Raw genomic sequence first — 14,782 nt, forward strand, 5'->3', positions numbered from 1 at the left:
CCGGGAACCCATCTCGGACTTGGTGTAAACTCCGCGGTTCGCGTCCCGAAAAGAGCAGAGGCCCGCCTGTGAACAAAATTTGCTTTATTTCCCTCTTCACCCTGCCCTCGTCCCCAGCGTACATGAGCGGAAGGGTAAATGCCGGGTGGGCGTCTCCCTGGAGTTGGGCAACAGCTCAGTGTGCTGTACTTTGACAGGTCATCAGCTGGCCGAGATCAGGGAACGCGCGCTCAGGAGTGTTCTCTGCAAGGTTGAGCACAACTTGGTCTGTTGCGACGACCTAGTTCAGGAGAGGCTCCTTTTTCTCCATTTGCTGGAATGGTTCAATTTCCCGTCTGTTCCAATGAAAGAAGAGGTTCTCGGCCTTTTGAACAGATTGGTTAAGGTAGGATCATTTTGAAATAAACTCCGAAGAGCGAGTGTGTCGTAGCCATTTAATTGTAGCATTTTTTTGAAAGTTAAATAATTACAACTTTTTCCCTAACCAACGAGAGATGTTGAGTTTTCGTTCCTCAGGGTATATAATGCTCAACTTCCTTTTCTCTTATTTGTAATGTTGAATCTCACATTATCTCTACTGTGCTCTCTGAAATAACAGAACTTCTGAGTTTTGGCGTGTTCTGATTTTTTGGAACCATCTTTGGAAGTTGATATTTGTCATTCTGTTTTTCTCTTTATTCTGTTATTTGCATATTAATAATTAGATGTGTCTGTATGAAAGAGAACATGTTTAAAGTTAATGGTACAGACCGTGATTAATAAATACCTCAAGTATGTGAAATGGCGTTTTCCATATCTGTTTTTCAGATTTATGTTCCTCAGCCTGTCTTGAGAGTAGTTGTCAGGGCTAAATGTCAAGAGTGCAAGTGTAACCTTTCAAAACTAAGTCACTATGCAGTCATAGGAGATTATTACCTTGGCATTCTTCGACTGGAGAGGATAGGGTGAGAGTCGGTGGAGAGAGGTAATCCATTTAATAAGTAAAAACAGGAGTTTATAGTGTGCATTTCTAGTGCTTAATGTCTGGGCTTTTCTGTCATAAGTGTTATCACATGGTTTATGTACGTCTGTAAATCTATGTGCTATACAGGGAAGTTATTTACTTTTACATATATCAATGTGAGATTTTTTAAGAAAGGGATGTCTAGAATCCTAAAAATAATTTTATGTTTTTGTTGCTGTAAGACAGAGTGTAGAAATTTTGATATATATGGTTATTCTCAAGACTCTCCTCTTCTTATTTCAGTATCCCCCAGCCGTCCAGCATTTGGTTGATCTTGGTGCAGTCGAATTCTTATCTAAACTTCGTTCTAATGTGGAGCCGAATCTGCAGGCTGAAATTGATGGCATTCTGGATGGACTTTTTATTCTTCCTTCAGGAGATGCTGCATTATATTCTGCATCTTACCAAACCAAACAAACTGGTAACTCTTTGGAATCAATGTGATGCATTCTGTTAAAATAGAAATATATTGGTTTTAGTGGTTAATTCTAAGGAAAGGGACCTTAGGTTTAAAAAAAAAAAAAAAGATCATTTTCTCGCATTAACTTACATGAGCTTGACCTTTTCCCCGCCTTCTACAGTTATTCAGAGGAGGATACATTTGTATCCGTTGCTTTTTTGATCAAGGGGCCTAAAAGATGCCAGAGATTTTCTTTTTTGAGACTACTTTGCCAGATTACTTCTACAATAACAACACATTTTCAACAATAACAATAATGACAACATTGTCTTCCCGTTCTTATTGCAACTGAACTGCTGAATATGTAATCACATGTGACAGAGAATTGTCAAAGATACTGAAAGATAGTGCTTGATTCCTGAAGGTTGAAGTGGTCAGGAACTACATAACTGGAGTAAGAGAGAGAAGGGAGATGGGCTAAGAAGCAGAGATGAGCCCTTGAATAAATACTTTGTAACAGATTCTTTATGTACATTATGGATGTTTTTATTCCAACAAATAGTTGGATTTGCTGAATCTTAAAAGGGAGGGGACCCCCCCATTAAAAACTGGCTCAGCATTTACATTTTTTTCCTCTATAAGAAGACTGCAGGTAAAAAACCTACTGTTATTTTTCTAGTTTTAAAAATGATTGTAAAACTTAAGAGAAAACATTAATATTTGAAAAGAGTAAATTTCACTTTTAGTAAATAAAGAACCAATAATACAGTAATATATATTTTCTTTCCAGAATTGCCACAACAACCTGAAATCTTAATAGGATATTTTCCTCCATACAAAAGTAATTTCCAGCACATGGAAGCGTCTCCACGACCAGTGGGTGTGTATATATATATATATATATATATATGTATAGAGAGAGAGAGAGAGAGAGAAGTAGATCCTGTTGACTTGGTAAATCAGAAATTAATGTACTTTTCTTCGTTGTTGTAGACATATTGTGGTCCAACTTGAATGTTTCAGCACTGAACTGAATGTTTCAGTTTCCTCAAATTAGTTTAGGATGTAGAGTCTAAATGGTCTAACTGCATTTGAGCAACTCTGGAGGTGGGTGGTGAGGGTGGCAGTAGTACTCAGGGCCTACTGAACACAGATTTGTCAGGAACGGTGCCATGCACTATATAGATGTCATGGTATTTATTCTCCAGCTCACTAAGTGGTACTGTTCATCCAGTTACTCAAGCCAAAGACTCAGGATCATTTGGGTTTCTTCACTTATCTTTATCCCAGCATCCAGTTGATTGAAGAGTTCTGATTTAGACCTCTCTCTCTCTCCCTGGAATCTCTTCCAGGTCTTTTCATGTCTGGCTGTGTCTCTGCTCACATGTTACCTCCTCAGAGAGACCTTCCTGAGGTCTCTAGCCAGTGATCACTTTCTGTCTATGTCTAGTTTTCTTCCTAACATACATCATAATCTGAAATTACGTATTTATTTACCACTTTTTGTCTCCCGGGTTATAAGCTTAATAATAGCTGTGAATAGTGCTTTATCCCCAGTGAGCAGAACAATGCCAAAAACTTACTAGGCACTCAGTGTGTATTCTCTGAATGAATCTTCACTGGAGTTCCAGTGAAATTGATATTGTTACTATCTCCATTTTACTGATGAAGGCACTGAGGCTTAGAAGGATAAAACCATCACCCAGAGGTGATGCAGTTAGGGAATAATCAAGTAAACATGTACCTAACAGTTTATTGCCTGCACAGTTGAAATGAAAAGGTTGTGTCCAAGGGTATAACTGCTTATGTCAAGTATTCAGTTTAACTCCGTTTGGAAGCCCTCCATTATTAAAATGCTTCCTTAGAAACCCTCTGGTTGAATAACAGCCTAAGAAAGAACTGAAAACTTGTTTAGCTGTTGAAATACTTTACCTTTTCTTTCTGTAAAAATTTTGTTACACTTGTTAGGGAGCCTCTGTTTTTGAGATGGTAGTTTCTTTGTGTTTATGATTAAGAGGCTTCATTGAGTGACAGTGAGAGACATCTGAAGGGAGAGAATATGTCCAGGGCTGGGAAGGTGGGCACTTGAGTGCAGCTGTGGAAAACATTAGGGACCATTGAGATGGTAATATTTTTTTATGTGAGTTGCAGTTTGTGGGTTGACAATATGGCTTATTTTGGACACATCTTTTTGAGTGCAGTATAAGTCTGTCCTACACACCTTTTACTTTTCTGTTAGAAAGTAAATCCTGTTTGGGTTTTAGCACTTTTGTTTTTTTTCTTTTAAAGATTTTATTTATTTATTTGACAGAGAGAGAGACAGCGAGAGCAGGAACACAAGCAGGGGGAGTGGGAGAGGGAGAAGCAGGCTTCCCGCTGAGCAGGGAGCCCGATGCGGGGCTCGATCCCAGGACTCTGGGATCATGACCTGAGCCGAAGGCAGATGCTTAACCAACTGAGCCACCCAGGTGCCCCGGGTCTTAGCACTTTTGAAAGAAACAACTGTGCTGTATTTGGTAATTTAATAATGCTGTTATTTATATTCACCGATTTCATGCTCTTTTCAAAGCATTTGGCAGAAAGAATATTTGCCACTTGGAAGGGTTTATGTAGATACTAGATACTGTTTCTCAGCATTGCCACCTTAACTTGTACAATATGAGATCTGTTAAAAAATAATTGGAACGGGGTAGTTTAAAACTGTTGGTTTCTCAGATTTCTTTTAATCTTGAGTGCTGATATTTGATCTTCAACCTTATGGTCTTCAGGTCATCTTCAAAGAGGTTTAAACATCTAACACCATTTAGGTGTTAAATTAAATTAATTAAATATAGTATATGATTATGTTTGTCATTTTTAATTTCTACAATTAAAGATCTTCAAATGCCAGTTCCTTTTATGTTAAATTTAAGCTTTGTGTTCTGGTTAGCAACAGGGTAAAATAGAAAATGTAATTGAAGCTTTAAATGTCATTCAATATTAGTTTGTATTTAATGCCCTTCTAATAATAATATATGGTTCTGTGTAAGTTATGAAAACAGCGCTTTGTTATGTTAGGGAACAAATTTGCAGCTGACCTTGTTTGGTCAAAGTTATACTGTAAGATATTACTTTGAGGACCTGTTTTAAGGGTGAAGCCTTACTCTTAACATTGTGAGTCTGTCAGCATTGCCTTTGATCCCTTAAATTTTGCTGTTCCATTAACAGTAAATCAGACTGTGAAGTGTTTGAAGTTTTCTACATTTCCTTGGCTACCTCTGACTACAACGGATAGACATGTTCTCTCCTCTAATGAAAGGTATGCTACCTGATGTGTGTCAGGTATTTTGGTTCATTTATAGCCGTTAAATCTGGTTGCTATTACTGCACATTTTCACCAGGAAAAAAGATACTAAGTGGCTGTGAAAGGTAGTAATGGGAATATATGAATGATTTTCAGTTTCAAAAAGCAAGTCAGAAAATTCCTATTTGCCATTATCTGGCTACACATCAAGGTTTTGTTTTGTTTTGTTTTTGTGGTTGGAATCTTGTATACTTCTTGGTGGCATGAGTCATCTCTTATTGACCAGATTCTCCGATTGGCCATTGCTTATGCCCTTAGTTAATAAAAATGGAAAAAATTAAGCATAAATGCAGTCTTTTTTAGTGGACAGTATATTCAGTTGACAATATAAAGACCAACTTGCTAGAGTTAGGACTAGATAAACAGCTGGATGCTGTTAAATGGTTTTTGATGCTGGCACTTCAATGGCATCAGTAAATTCTCTTGGAACAACATATTGGAGAGGTAGAGTCCGCGTGGGAAAGGGGCAGGGGTGGTTTTGATGTCAGCTCTGAGTCAGGTCTCAGGGAAGAGATATGATTTCTAGGACACACCTCTGGATGGTGGGTGGTGGACTGGAGCTGGGGTGAGAGAGGGCTATGGATTCTTGGGGTGGGAGGTAAACAGTTGCTGAATCCCTAGGAGGGCATATATTGCCTGAGAAGGTGAGGGGTGTGCTCCGTTCGGAATAAGAGGAGAATCCCAGCTTGATTCACTAGAAGGAACTTAATTTCTAGAATTTAACTCTGTATTTGCTATTACATTTTCTGTCTTCTTAATTCATTTAGCAGATTTCATTGCATTCTGTGCCCTTTGACTTCATTGATTTCATTTTGTAGCTTTGTGATAGTCTTGGCATAAATTGGTGGATACTGTGTAGTGCCTGCCTTTGAGGAGGGTCTAGTGGGGAATAGAAAGTCAACGTGCAGTTGCCTTAGTACCAAATGTAGGCATATGGAGGTAGGACCTACCCCAGAGTTCTTGATTAGGGAAAAGATCTGGGAAGGCTTCCCAGGGGAAGTGAAATCTCAGCTGAGACCTGAAGAACTGTTGATAGAGTCATTATGCCACTAGATTACTTACAATCCTGTATAGATAAACTCTATTTAAAAATAAATAATGCTATTTATCTATTTATGTATGTATTTTTTGGTAGCTCTTTAAGAAGTAGTAACCACACTTTAATTTGGAACACCTGTGAACTATTGAAGGATGTAATCATGCAAGATTTTCCTGCTGAAATTTTCCTTCAAAGGCCAAAAATTGTTCAGGTATGTATTCTCTGTAATTGTTTTAGATTTTGAAATAGAGAACTTTTTATAGTGAAACAAATTCTGCAAAGTAGGAGTCCTTGGGAAGGAATTTACCGTATTTAAAAAAATGAACTATTTGGTTCCTGAAACCACTTCTGTCTTACTTCTTTGGATAGTGGTAGTTCCTCAGCTAGGAGGTAGTCTCATTTGACACATACAGGTCCAGTTTGGCCACCTTGAATTTACCTTTTATCGGTCACCTAAAGAGAAGAATAAACTTTGGAAATTGAGGTTGGGCAGCAGTAACTCTTCTTAATATTGAGAATAGCATTGCTTTTTGAGTGTCTAGGATGTGTAAGGCACAGTGCTAGATGCTGTGGAAATAGGTGGTAGTGAGCAGTTTAGATGGATTCTTTGCAATCTAGTCTATTGGTTTATACAGTAGAGCTTGGGATCCCGGGTCTGGGGTCGTGGCATATCCACAGCCTCACTCATCAATCCCAGGGCTGGGAATGGATGCCTCTGAATGGAAACTATTAATACATACTGTTGCAGTTGTCCAAAGATAGCAGAGGAAAAGCTGTTAGGTGCCAAAAGGTGTCAAAATGATTTAGCTGTTTGAGATGCCGAAGGTTCGCTGTGATTTTTAAAAAGTATTGTGTAACTTAATGTTCTGAATGGGGAATAATTCATGTGTTCTCTCGGAATAGGTACTCAGCCATCAGATTTTAGATATAACAAACACTGACTAGTCTAGTTAAATTTTATTTTCTTGTTTTGTCCCGTCTTCTTGCATTATGCTAAGTCATTTTTGCCTATTTCTTGTTTCTTGGTTTTACATATACCTTTCAAGTTATTTTATTTCCTTCGGTTATTTATTTGACCTTACTTAAACTCCACATCCACCTTCCCTGGATCATTTTCATTGCTCTCTTCTTTATTTCAGAGCCTTTTATCTCTGTTGAAACTGGCCTTTGGAGGAGACGGAAAACATCGCCTGGCTTTACAGTCAGTGTCTTGCTTGCAGCAGCTGTGCACATCCTTAAGAAACAGACTTAACTTTCACCGAGATCCGGGTTTTTTCTCTAGTAAACAAGGTATTTATGTTTATTTATTCATTAGTCACTGGTGGTATTTACAGATTCTTCTGAGTATTCCCTGTTACACTTTATAAATTTTCACAACATAAACTCCTCATTCCTAAATGTAATTAAATGATCATCTTTGAAAACTAAGTACGTGAATGACAGAACCACTCCTGATCCCGTCCCCTTTTTATTTATTTATTTTTTATTATGTTAATCACCATACATTACATCATTAGTTTCTGATGTAGTGTTGCATGATTCATTGTTTGCGTATGACACCCAGTGCTCCGTTCAATCCGTCCTCTTTTTTTTTGATAAGAGCCATTTGCAAGATGTCTTTCTTTTCTCTTATGCATACAGTGTTGGAAGTTAGGGACCAGAATTCTGAGTTCAGCTATTCACGTGGGACCATGGGCATTATGAAGTTACTTGTATTAATAGATTGTTTTGTTTGAAAAATAATTTGTATTTTTTTAATAAATACATTTTTTTAAACTTTTGGTATATTTTATTTATTTATTTATTTTAAAATAATCTCTGCACCCAACATGGGGCTTGAACTCATGACCCCAAGATCAAGAGTTGCATGCCCTACCGACTGAGCCAGCCAGGTGTCCCCGATTTGTATTTTATGAAAACTACTTTTATGCAACTTCTGATGTAGTTATTTATCATATGATAGCAGTGCCAGACTTTTAAGGGAAAAAGCACCACCTAATGGCCAAATAGAGCACTAGACTGGCTTCGTCAAAACAGTATTTATAACTTAGGAATTCTGTGCACTTAATGCATTGAAAGTTGAATATTAAATTACAGTGATTTGTCATCATGCTTCACAGTTAATCCCCATTCTGTTCAGAGTTTCACTGATCCTGTACTACTTGAATACTTATGCTGTACATTAACTTTATTATAGATCTCAGAGGGTATAGGGTTTCTCATTAACATTCTTGAGCTAGAGCATTTGGCAAATGACTGAAGACAGAGAGCTGTAGGTGCCCCATATTTCATCAGAATAAGAGTCACAATGTTGATAAAAATAGTATTTTTCAAGATTTATTCATGTATTAAATGTTTATTTATCACCAACTATATGCCAACTGATGTTCTAGTCTCTAGGGGGTATAACACTGAACACTGGTTAAGGTCCCCACCCTTCTGAGCTGATCTGAGACAAGGTTGGGGACAGGTAGTAGACGAGTAAACAAGTTTGTTTCAGATCAGAAGTGCTCAAAGGAAATAGGAAGGGTGATGTGACCGAAGGTCACCAGGAAGTGCGGCTTACCTGGATAGGATGGGCAGGGAGAGCTTCTCAGAGGAGGTGACCTGAAGGGTGAGAAGGAACCATCCACTTGAAGAGTTGCAGAAACAGTATTCCTGGAGGGTCGGGGGCCTTGGAAATGGGGTGACATGCCTGAGGAACGAAAGCCAGGCTGGCGTGTGAGTGGAGTGCAGTAATTGGGAAATGGGGAGCAGAGAGGGGGAGGGGATGGGGTGAGATCAGAGAGGTAGCCAGGGGCCAAAGTGTATAGGGATTTATAGATCTTGGGAAGCGTTTCATATTTTCTTTGCAGTGCAGTGAGAAGCTCTTGGAGAGCTTTCTTTTTCCCTCTGCAGATGCCTTTATTTTACTTAATTCTTTAAAAAAATTATGGTAAAATATGTATAGCATAAAATCTGCCATCATAACCATTTAGAAATGTGCAATTTTGTTGGCATTAATTGCTTTCACACTCTTGTGCAACCATCACCATTATCTGTTCTCAAATGTTTTCCATCACCCTAAATAGAAGATCTGTGACTGTGTCGCCATGCTCTCCATGTCCCCTTCCCTCTGCAGCCCCTGGTAACCTCTCCTCTACATTCTGTCTCTAAATTTGTCTGTTCTTGGGACCTCATACAAGTGGAGTCATACAATATTTGTCCTTTTGTGTCTGGCTCCTTTCACTGAGTATCATGTTCTCAAGGTTCATCCATGTTTCAGGTGTGTTAGGACTTCATTCCTTTTTATGGATAAATAATATTCCACTGTATGGCATATTCATTTATCTGTTGATGGACACATGAGTTGTTCTCACCTTTTGGCTCTTGTGAATAATGTTTTGGTGAATATCGCATATCTGTTTGAGCCCCTGTTTTTAGTTCTATTGGGTATATACCTAAGAGTGGAATTGCTGGGTCATATGTCAATTCTACATTTAGCTGTCTGAGGAACCACCAAACTGTTTGCCACAGTGGCTGTCCACACTGGCAACCTATGAGGCTTCCATTTTCTCCACATGCCGTCAACACTTGTTATTTTCCCTTTTTATTTAATTTAATTTACTTATCTTTAAAAGATTTTATTTATTTATTTGAGAGAGAGCATGCAAGAGAGAGCACGAGCAGGGGGGAGGGGTAGAAGGAGGGAGAGAAGCAGGCTCCCTGCGGAGCTCTATCCTAGGACCCTGAGATCATGACCTGAGCTGGAGGTAGATGCTTAACTGAGCCACCCAGGTGCCCCTGTTTTCCCTTTTTAAAATCATAGTCATCTTAGTAGGTGTGAGGTGGTATTTCATTGTGGTTCTGATTTGTATTTCCTTAAAGACTACTGGTTAATGACTAGTGATTTCGTAGTGACTTTTTATGTGCAGACTGGCCATTTGTATATCTTCTTTGGAAAAATGTCTTTTTTTTTTTTAAAGATTTTATTTATTTGACAGAGAGATAGAGTACAAGGAGGCAGAGAGGCAGGCAGAGGGAGGGGGAGAAGCAGGCTCCCTGCTGAGCAGGGAACCTGAAAACGCGGGGCTCGATCCCAGGACCCTGGGATCATGACCCGAGCTGAAGGCAGACGCTTAACCAACTGAGCCACCCAGGCGCCCCTGGAAAAATGTCTTTTAAAGTCCTTTGCCCATTTTTAAATTGGGTGGTTTTTTTTTTTTAAGATTTTATTTACTTATTTTAGAGAGAGGGAGAGCGTGTGGCTGCGCCGGGGGGGGGGTGGGGAGGAAGGAGGCAGGGGGAGAGAGAGAGAGTCTCAAACAGACTCCCTGCTGAGCACGGAGCCTGAGGTGGGACTTGATCTCATGACCCTGACATCATGACCTGAGCCAAAATCAAGAGTTGGAAGCTCAACTGACTGAGCCACCCAGGTGCTCATGGTTTTTTGTTTTTTGTGTTTTTTTTGTTTGTTTGTTTTTTCTTGTTGAGTTTTAGTTCTTTATATACCCTGGTTATAAAGTCCTCTTTAGATACATGATCTGCAAATATTTTTTCTCAGTCTGTAGGTTGTCAGTTTCTGTAGTTGTCAGATAATGTCTAACGCACAAAAGTTTTTGATTTCGATGAAGTCCAGTTTATCTTTGTTTTCTTTGTTCCTGGTTTGGGTTTCATGTCTGAGGATGTCTTGCCAATCCAAGAGCCTGAAGACTGACCTCTGTATTTTCTGCTAAGAGCTTTGTGGTTTTAACTTGTATGTAGGTTTACTTTTTGAGTTCTTTTCACATGTAGTTTGAGGTAGGGTTCTCGTAGAGTTTTGGGCGGGGCAGTGGCCCGTTACTCTGCCTCGGCAGTCCTGAACGTGGTGAGTCGATAATGCTGGCTAGAAGGCGCACGTGGTCAGGGTAGGCAGTTAGCAGTGTAGACGTGCTGCGGAGGTGCTCGCGGAAGGGGCTGGCCTTACTTTCACCCCGGTATATGTGCTTCCACGGCCTTACCTTCACCCCGGTAGACGTGCTTCCACGGCCTTACCTTCACCCCGGTAGACGTGCTTCCACGGCCTTACCTTCACCCCGTAGACGTGCTTCCACGGCCTTACCTTCACCCCGGTAGACGTGCTTCCACGGCCTTACCTTCACCCCGGTAGACGTGCTTCCACGGCCTTACCTTCACCCCGGTAGACGTGCTTCCACGGCCTTACCTTCACCCCGTAGACGTGCTTCCACGGCCTTACCTTCACCCCGGTAGACGTGCTTCCACGGCCCTACCTTCACCCCGGTAGACGTGCTTCCACGGCCTTACCTTCACCCCGGTAGACGTGCTTCCACTGCCTTGCTTTCACCCCGGTAGACGTGCTTCCACTGTCTTACCTTCACCCCGGTAGACGTGCTTCCACTGTCTTACTTCATTGAGGTCTTTGGGAAGGATGACAGGAAAGCTGTATCATCGTCATTTGTCACTAGTGCGGGCTAATTTCGTTCTTTTCCCCCAGACGCAGTTTCCCCCAATTCTTCTTTGTCCTACTGTCATGAAGTCAGAGTCGGCGACCCCGCGCGGAACCCTTCTCCGGGAGGCAGCAGCCCGCGGCCCTCGGTGGCTGGGCGCACGGGCCCGCGGCCCAGAGGCGACGGCCAGGACTGGGACGCCGCGGCCTCCAGGTGAGCGCGGCAGCCGGGGACCGTGCGTGCGCGCTGTTTAGCGCCGGGGGCCGGCTGCCGGTCGCGTCTGTCTCGCCTTTCGGAACATCACCACGAGTGCTGGCCTCGGGTCGAACCGGCGCGCGTCACACTTGTGGGACCACGACCTGCAGTAAGAAATATGCTACATTCAGTGCAACGCTCTGGACACAGACATACGCTCTTATGTGTGCGTGCAAGTGTGCGTGTGCGCGTACACCTGTGTGCGTGTGTGCGCGTGCGTGTACACCTGTGTGCGCGCATGTGTGCGCGCGTGTGCACACCTGCGTGTGCGTGCATGTGTGTGCACCTGTGTGTGTGTGCGTACACCTGTGTGTGCGTGCGTGTGTGCACCTGTGTGTGTGCGTACACCTGTGTGTGTACACCTGTGTGTGCGTGCGTGCGTGCATGTACACCTGTGTGTGTACACCTGTGTGTGTGCGTGCGTGTACACCTGTGTGTGTGTGCGTGTGTGTACAGCTGTGTGTGTGTCCCTGCCAAAACAAGATGTCCACAAAATAGTACTTTGATTCCATATGCTACATAGTGAACTATATTTTCCGTTTTCTATTTCGTTAAAAAAGGAATGAAAATTCTGACCTCTTAAATTGTTTTCATCAGCCACAAATGAAATGCGATCTAGTTTAAAAGCGTAGCTTTAAATGATAGATACATTTTGATGATATTTTAAACCCACATTTGTAAGTCTAATCATAACTTAAATGCATCAGTATTTATTAAAGACAATGATTCACGACTATAAAACAAAGATTCCTTTAAGATGCACAATTTACGATATTTTACTTGTGTAAATACAGATTTTTATATATTAACTTTGCTTAAGGGGATTGGCGTGGTGTTTGTGTGTTACCTCATCCTTAGGCTACAGGCATCTTATGAACATACTAATTTCTCCTTTGGTGGTGTTTTAATAAATGCTCAGCGAAATGAACACTCGTTTTTGGCTTGATTTTCACTCGTGACACTGCTGCTGCTACAGGCTCTCACTGATTCGTGCTGGCTGCATGCTTGGTGTTACGCCAAGTGCCGTACATGCTTTATCTCCTTTAGCTGTCCTCCTGACAGTCCTGTAATAGCAGTGGTATTCCCATCATCGTCATTTCACAGACAAACCTGGTTTGGAAAGGCAGTGAGTCTTACCCCAGTTTATACAGTTGGTAAAGAGGAGGGCAGAGGTGTGGACAGTATGATCTGAGAGCCTGTGCCCCTAATCCTTCTGTAGGAGCTGGTGTCGGGCAGACACAGCCTTTCTCTTTACTCTTAGAAAGCCTTTCTGTCTCACTCTCTAAGTGGTATCTAGAGTGCTGCCTGTGTATGCTTTTTCACTCCTCACTGAGCACGTTCCTCACGGAGCCTTTTAGAGTTTGAGAGAAGCCCACCTCATTTTCATATTTTGGGATGTTGAAATTGAAGAAATGACAAAACATATATTTAATTTTTGGAGTTTTACCTGTTCAATAGCATTAGTGTATCTGTGATTCAGCTTCAATTATGGATAATATTAAAAGTCAAAAATTTGTAAATGTGAGGTTCAGCCCTTTCTCTAACACTTTATCCTCACCCCATCACTTGACACCTGAGGTAAGAATTTTTTATGAAGAAAGCCAAGAAAGACGGGATGTTCCACTTTTTGGTATATTTTCAAAATCATGATGTGATGTTGAATGTACTAAGTGAAGTAATGCATTTCTCCTCATGTTTTTCTGGCATTTTCTAGCATTCTTCGGTTGCTAACATTGGCTTACTTAGAACATTTGGTGAAAATCTAGGGACTAAACGATTTAGTTTTGCCTCTATAAGTTGATTACAGAAGAACTTTGTTATGAATTGGCTTGCTCTTCTCTAGAAATGAATGAGTTATTAGTGCTAATGTTGATTGCTCTTACAGGAATTTCAGGAACGTCATTTTGAAAAGCAATATATAAATGCATTTTTGGTTTCATTTACAATTTCGAGTCATCTTTATGAAATTTAATCTTATAAATTTGTGTTTCTCAAATCTGACCAGGATTGTTGCATGAAGCTATGTAGTTGTGCCTAATGTGAAGCTTCTAATATGCCAGACAGCAGAGAGGCAGGAAACCTATTTGTGGGCTGTTTCCACATTCAAGGATTATCCTTTATTTTACAGTGGAAGTAGTAGTCATGCTCCTGTGAACTCTCGGATATCTGTGCATTCACCTTTGGATGTGGTTCACATAGATCTGCCAGAGCTAGAGACTGAAGACACTCTGGAACTACAGTTCCAGCAGCTCAGTCTTCCCCAGTTCTGTGTCTCTATTCTGGAATCAGCAGTTCCTCTCTTAAGAACAGGTTAGTTTTTGAAGTTGTGGTTCTTTTTATGTAATTTGTCTTTGTTTTGTCTGTTTTCAGGGACTTTTATTTTTCTTTTTTTCGCCTATGTTATGACATTTAGAATCTGTATTTACTTACCGTTTGGGATACAAATTCTTCTTGTTCTTTTTTTTTTTAAGATTTTATTTATTTATTTGAAAGAGAGAGAGAGTGCGTGCACAAGCAGGGGGAGGGGCAGAGGGAGAAGCACACTCACCTCTTGAGCAGGGAGCCCAGTATGAGGGGCTCAATCCCAGGACCCTGGGGTCATAACCTGAGCCGAAGGCAGATGCTTGTGCCCCTGGGATACAAATTTTTAAGTACTTAATATAGTCTTATTATCTCCTAAGTAAATGTGGGTGCCATGAGCATTGTTTGGATAGAGTATCCCCTTCCATTCATGGCTTTTAACTGCACAGGAGTCCACTTCTGTATGGCTAAATGTCAGCACTGAAGAAACAATGCCGCCGGAGTAAGTTAGAGAAGGTGGGCCAGCATGAATAGACCAGGGTAAAAAATCTTTGGCTTTTGCCCTTCGGAAACTTTTTGAGTTGCTCTCAGTTGTTCAGTCTCCGGAAACTTTTTGAGTTGCTCTCAGTTGTTCAGTCTCCCCACTGTTTGTAGTTAAGCTATGAAACATGTGAAAAACAAATAAACCCCAAATTGGATTCCTACCTTTGCAGTAATTTCTTTTTCTAAAAAAAACCCCAAACTCAAAACAACCTCCCAACATTCTGGAATTGCTTCTTCTCTCAAATGTGCTGGGTAAATCTGCAAAGATGTATTTAAGTGTACATTGTAATGCAGTTGTAATTTTAGTAAAGTGTGATAGGAACAATAAAAATATGGCCAATATCTGACAGAGTCTAGGACTAGAACAGCAGTTCTGGCTTTGTGTGCGTGATTTCACGCATTCCTCTCACTATCCATTTTATCTTTCCATAAGTGGTAGTTACTACTTTCATCCCCATTTTACAAATGAGAA

General features: G+C 40.8%; 1 protein-coding gene across 1 annotated transcript in view; it reads left to right on the plus strand.

Moving 5' to 3' along the window:
* RTTN (rotatin) overlaps positions 1–14,782 on the plus strand; it is a 160,544-nt gene that overhangs the window by 179 nt on the left and 145,583 nt on the right. Inside the window, exons 2-9 of the mRNA XM_028103002.2 lie at positions 198–385; positions 1,247–1,424; positions 2,194–2,283; positions 4,611–4,701; positions 5,882–5,996; positions 6,925–7,075; positions 11,259–11,424; positions 13,595–13,776. Coding sequence (XP_027958803.1) covers positions 198–385; positions 1,247–1,424; positions 2,194–2,283; positions 4,611–4,701; positions 5,882–5,996; positions 6,925–7,075; positions 11,259–11,424; positions 13,595–13,776 — 1,161 coding nt within the window. The remainder of the gene's footprint in view (positions 1–197; positions 386–1,246; positions 1,425–2,193; positions 2,284–4,610; positions 4,702–5,881; positions 5,997–6,924; positions 7,076–11,258; positions 11,425–13,594; positions 13,777–14,782) is intronic.

Source organism: Eumetopias jubatus, unplaced genomic scaffold (assembly GCF_037043125.1).
Source record: "Eumetopias jubatus isolate StellerSeaLion01/CBP00866 unplaced genomic scaffold, mEumJub1_p1.0 scaffold_16, whole genome shotgun sequence".
NCBI lineage: Eukaryota > Metazoa > Chordata > Mammalia > Carnivora > Otariidae > Eumetopias > Eumetopias jubatus.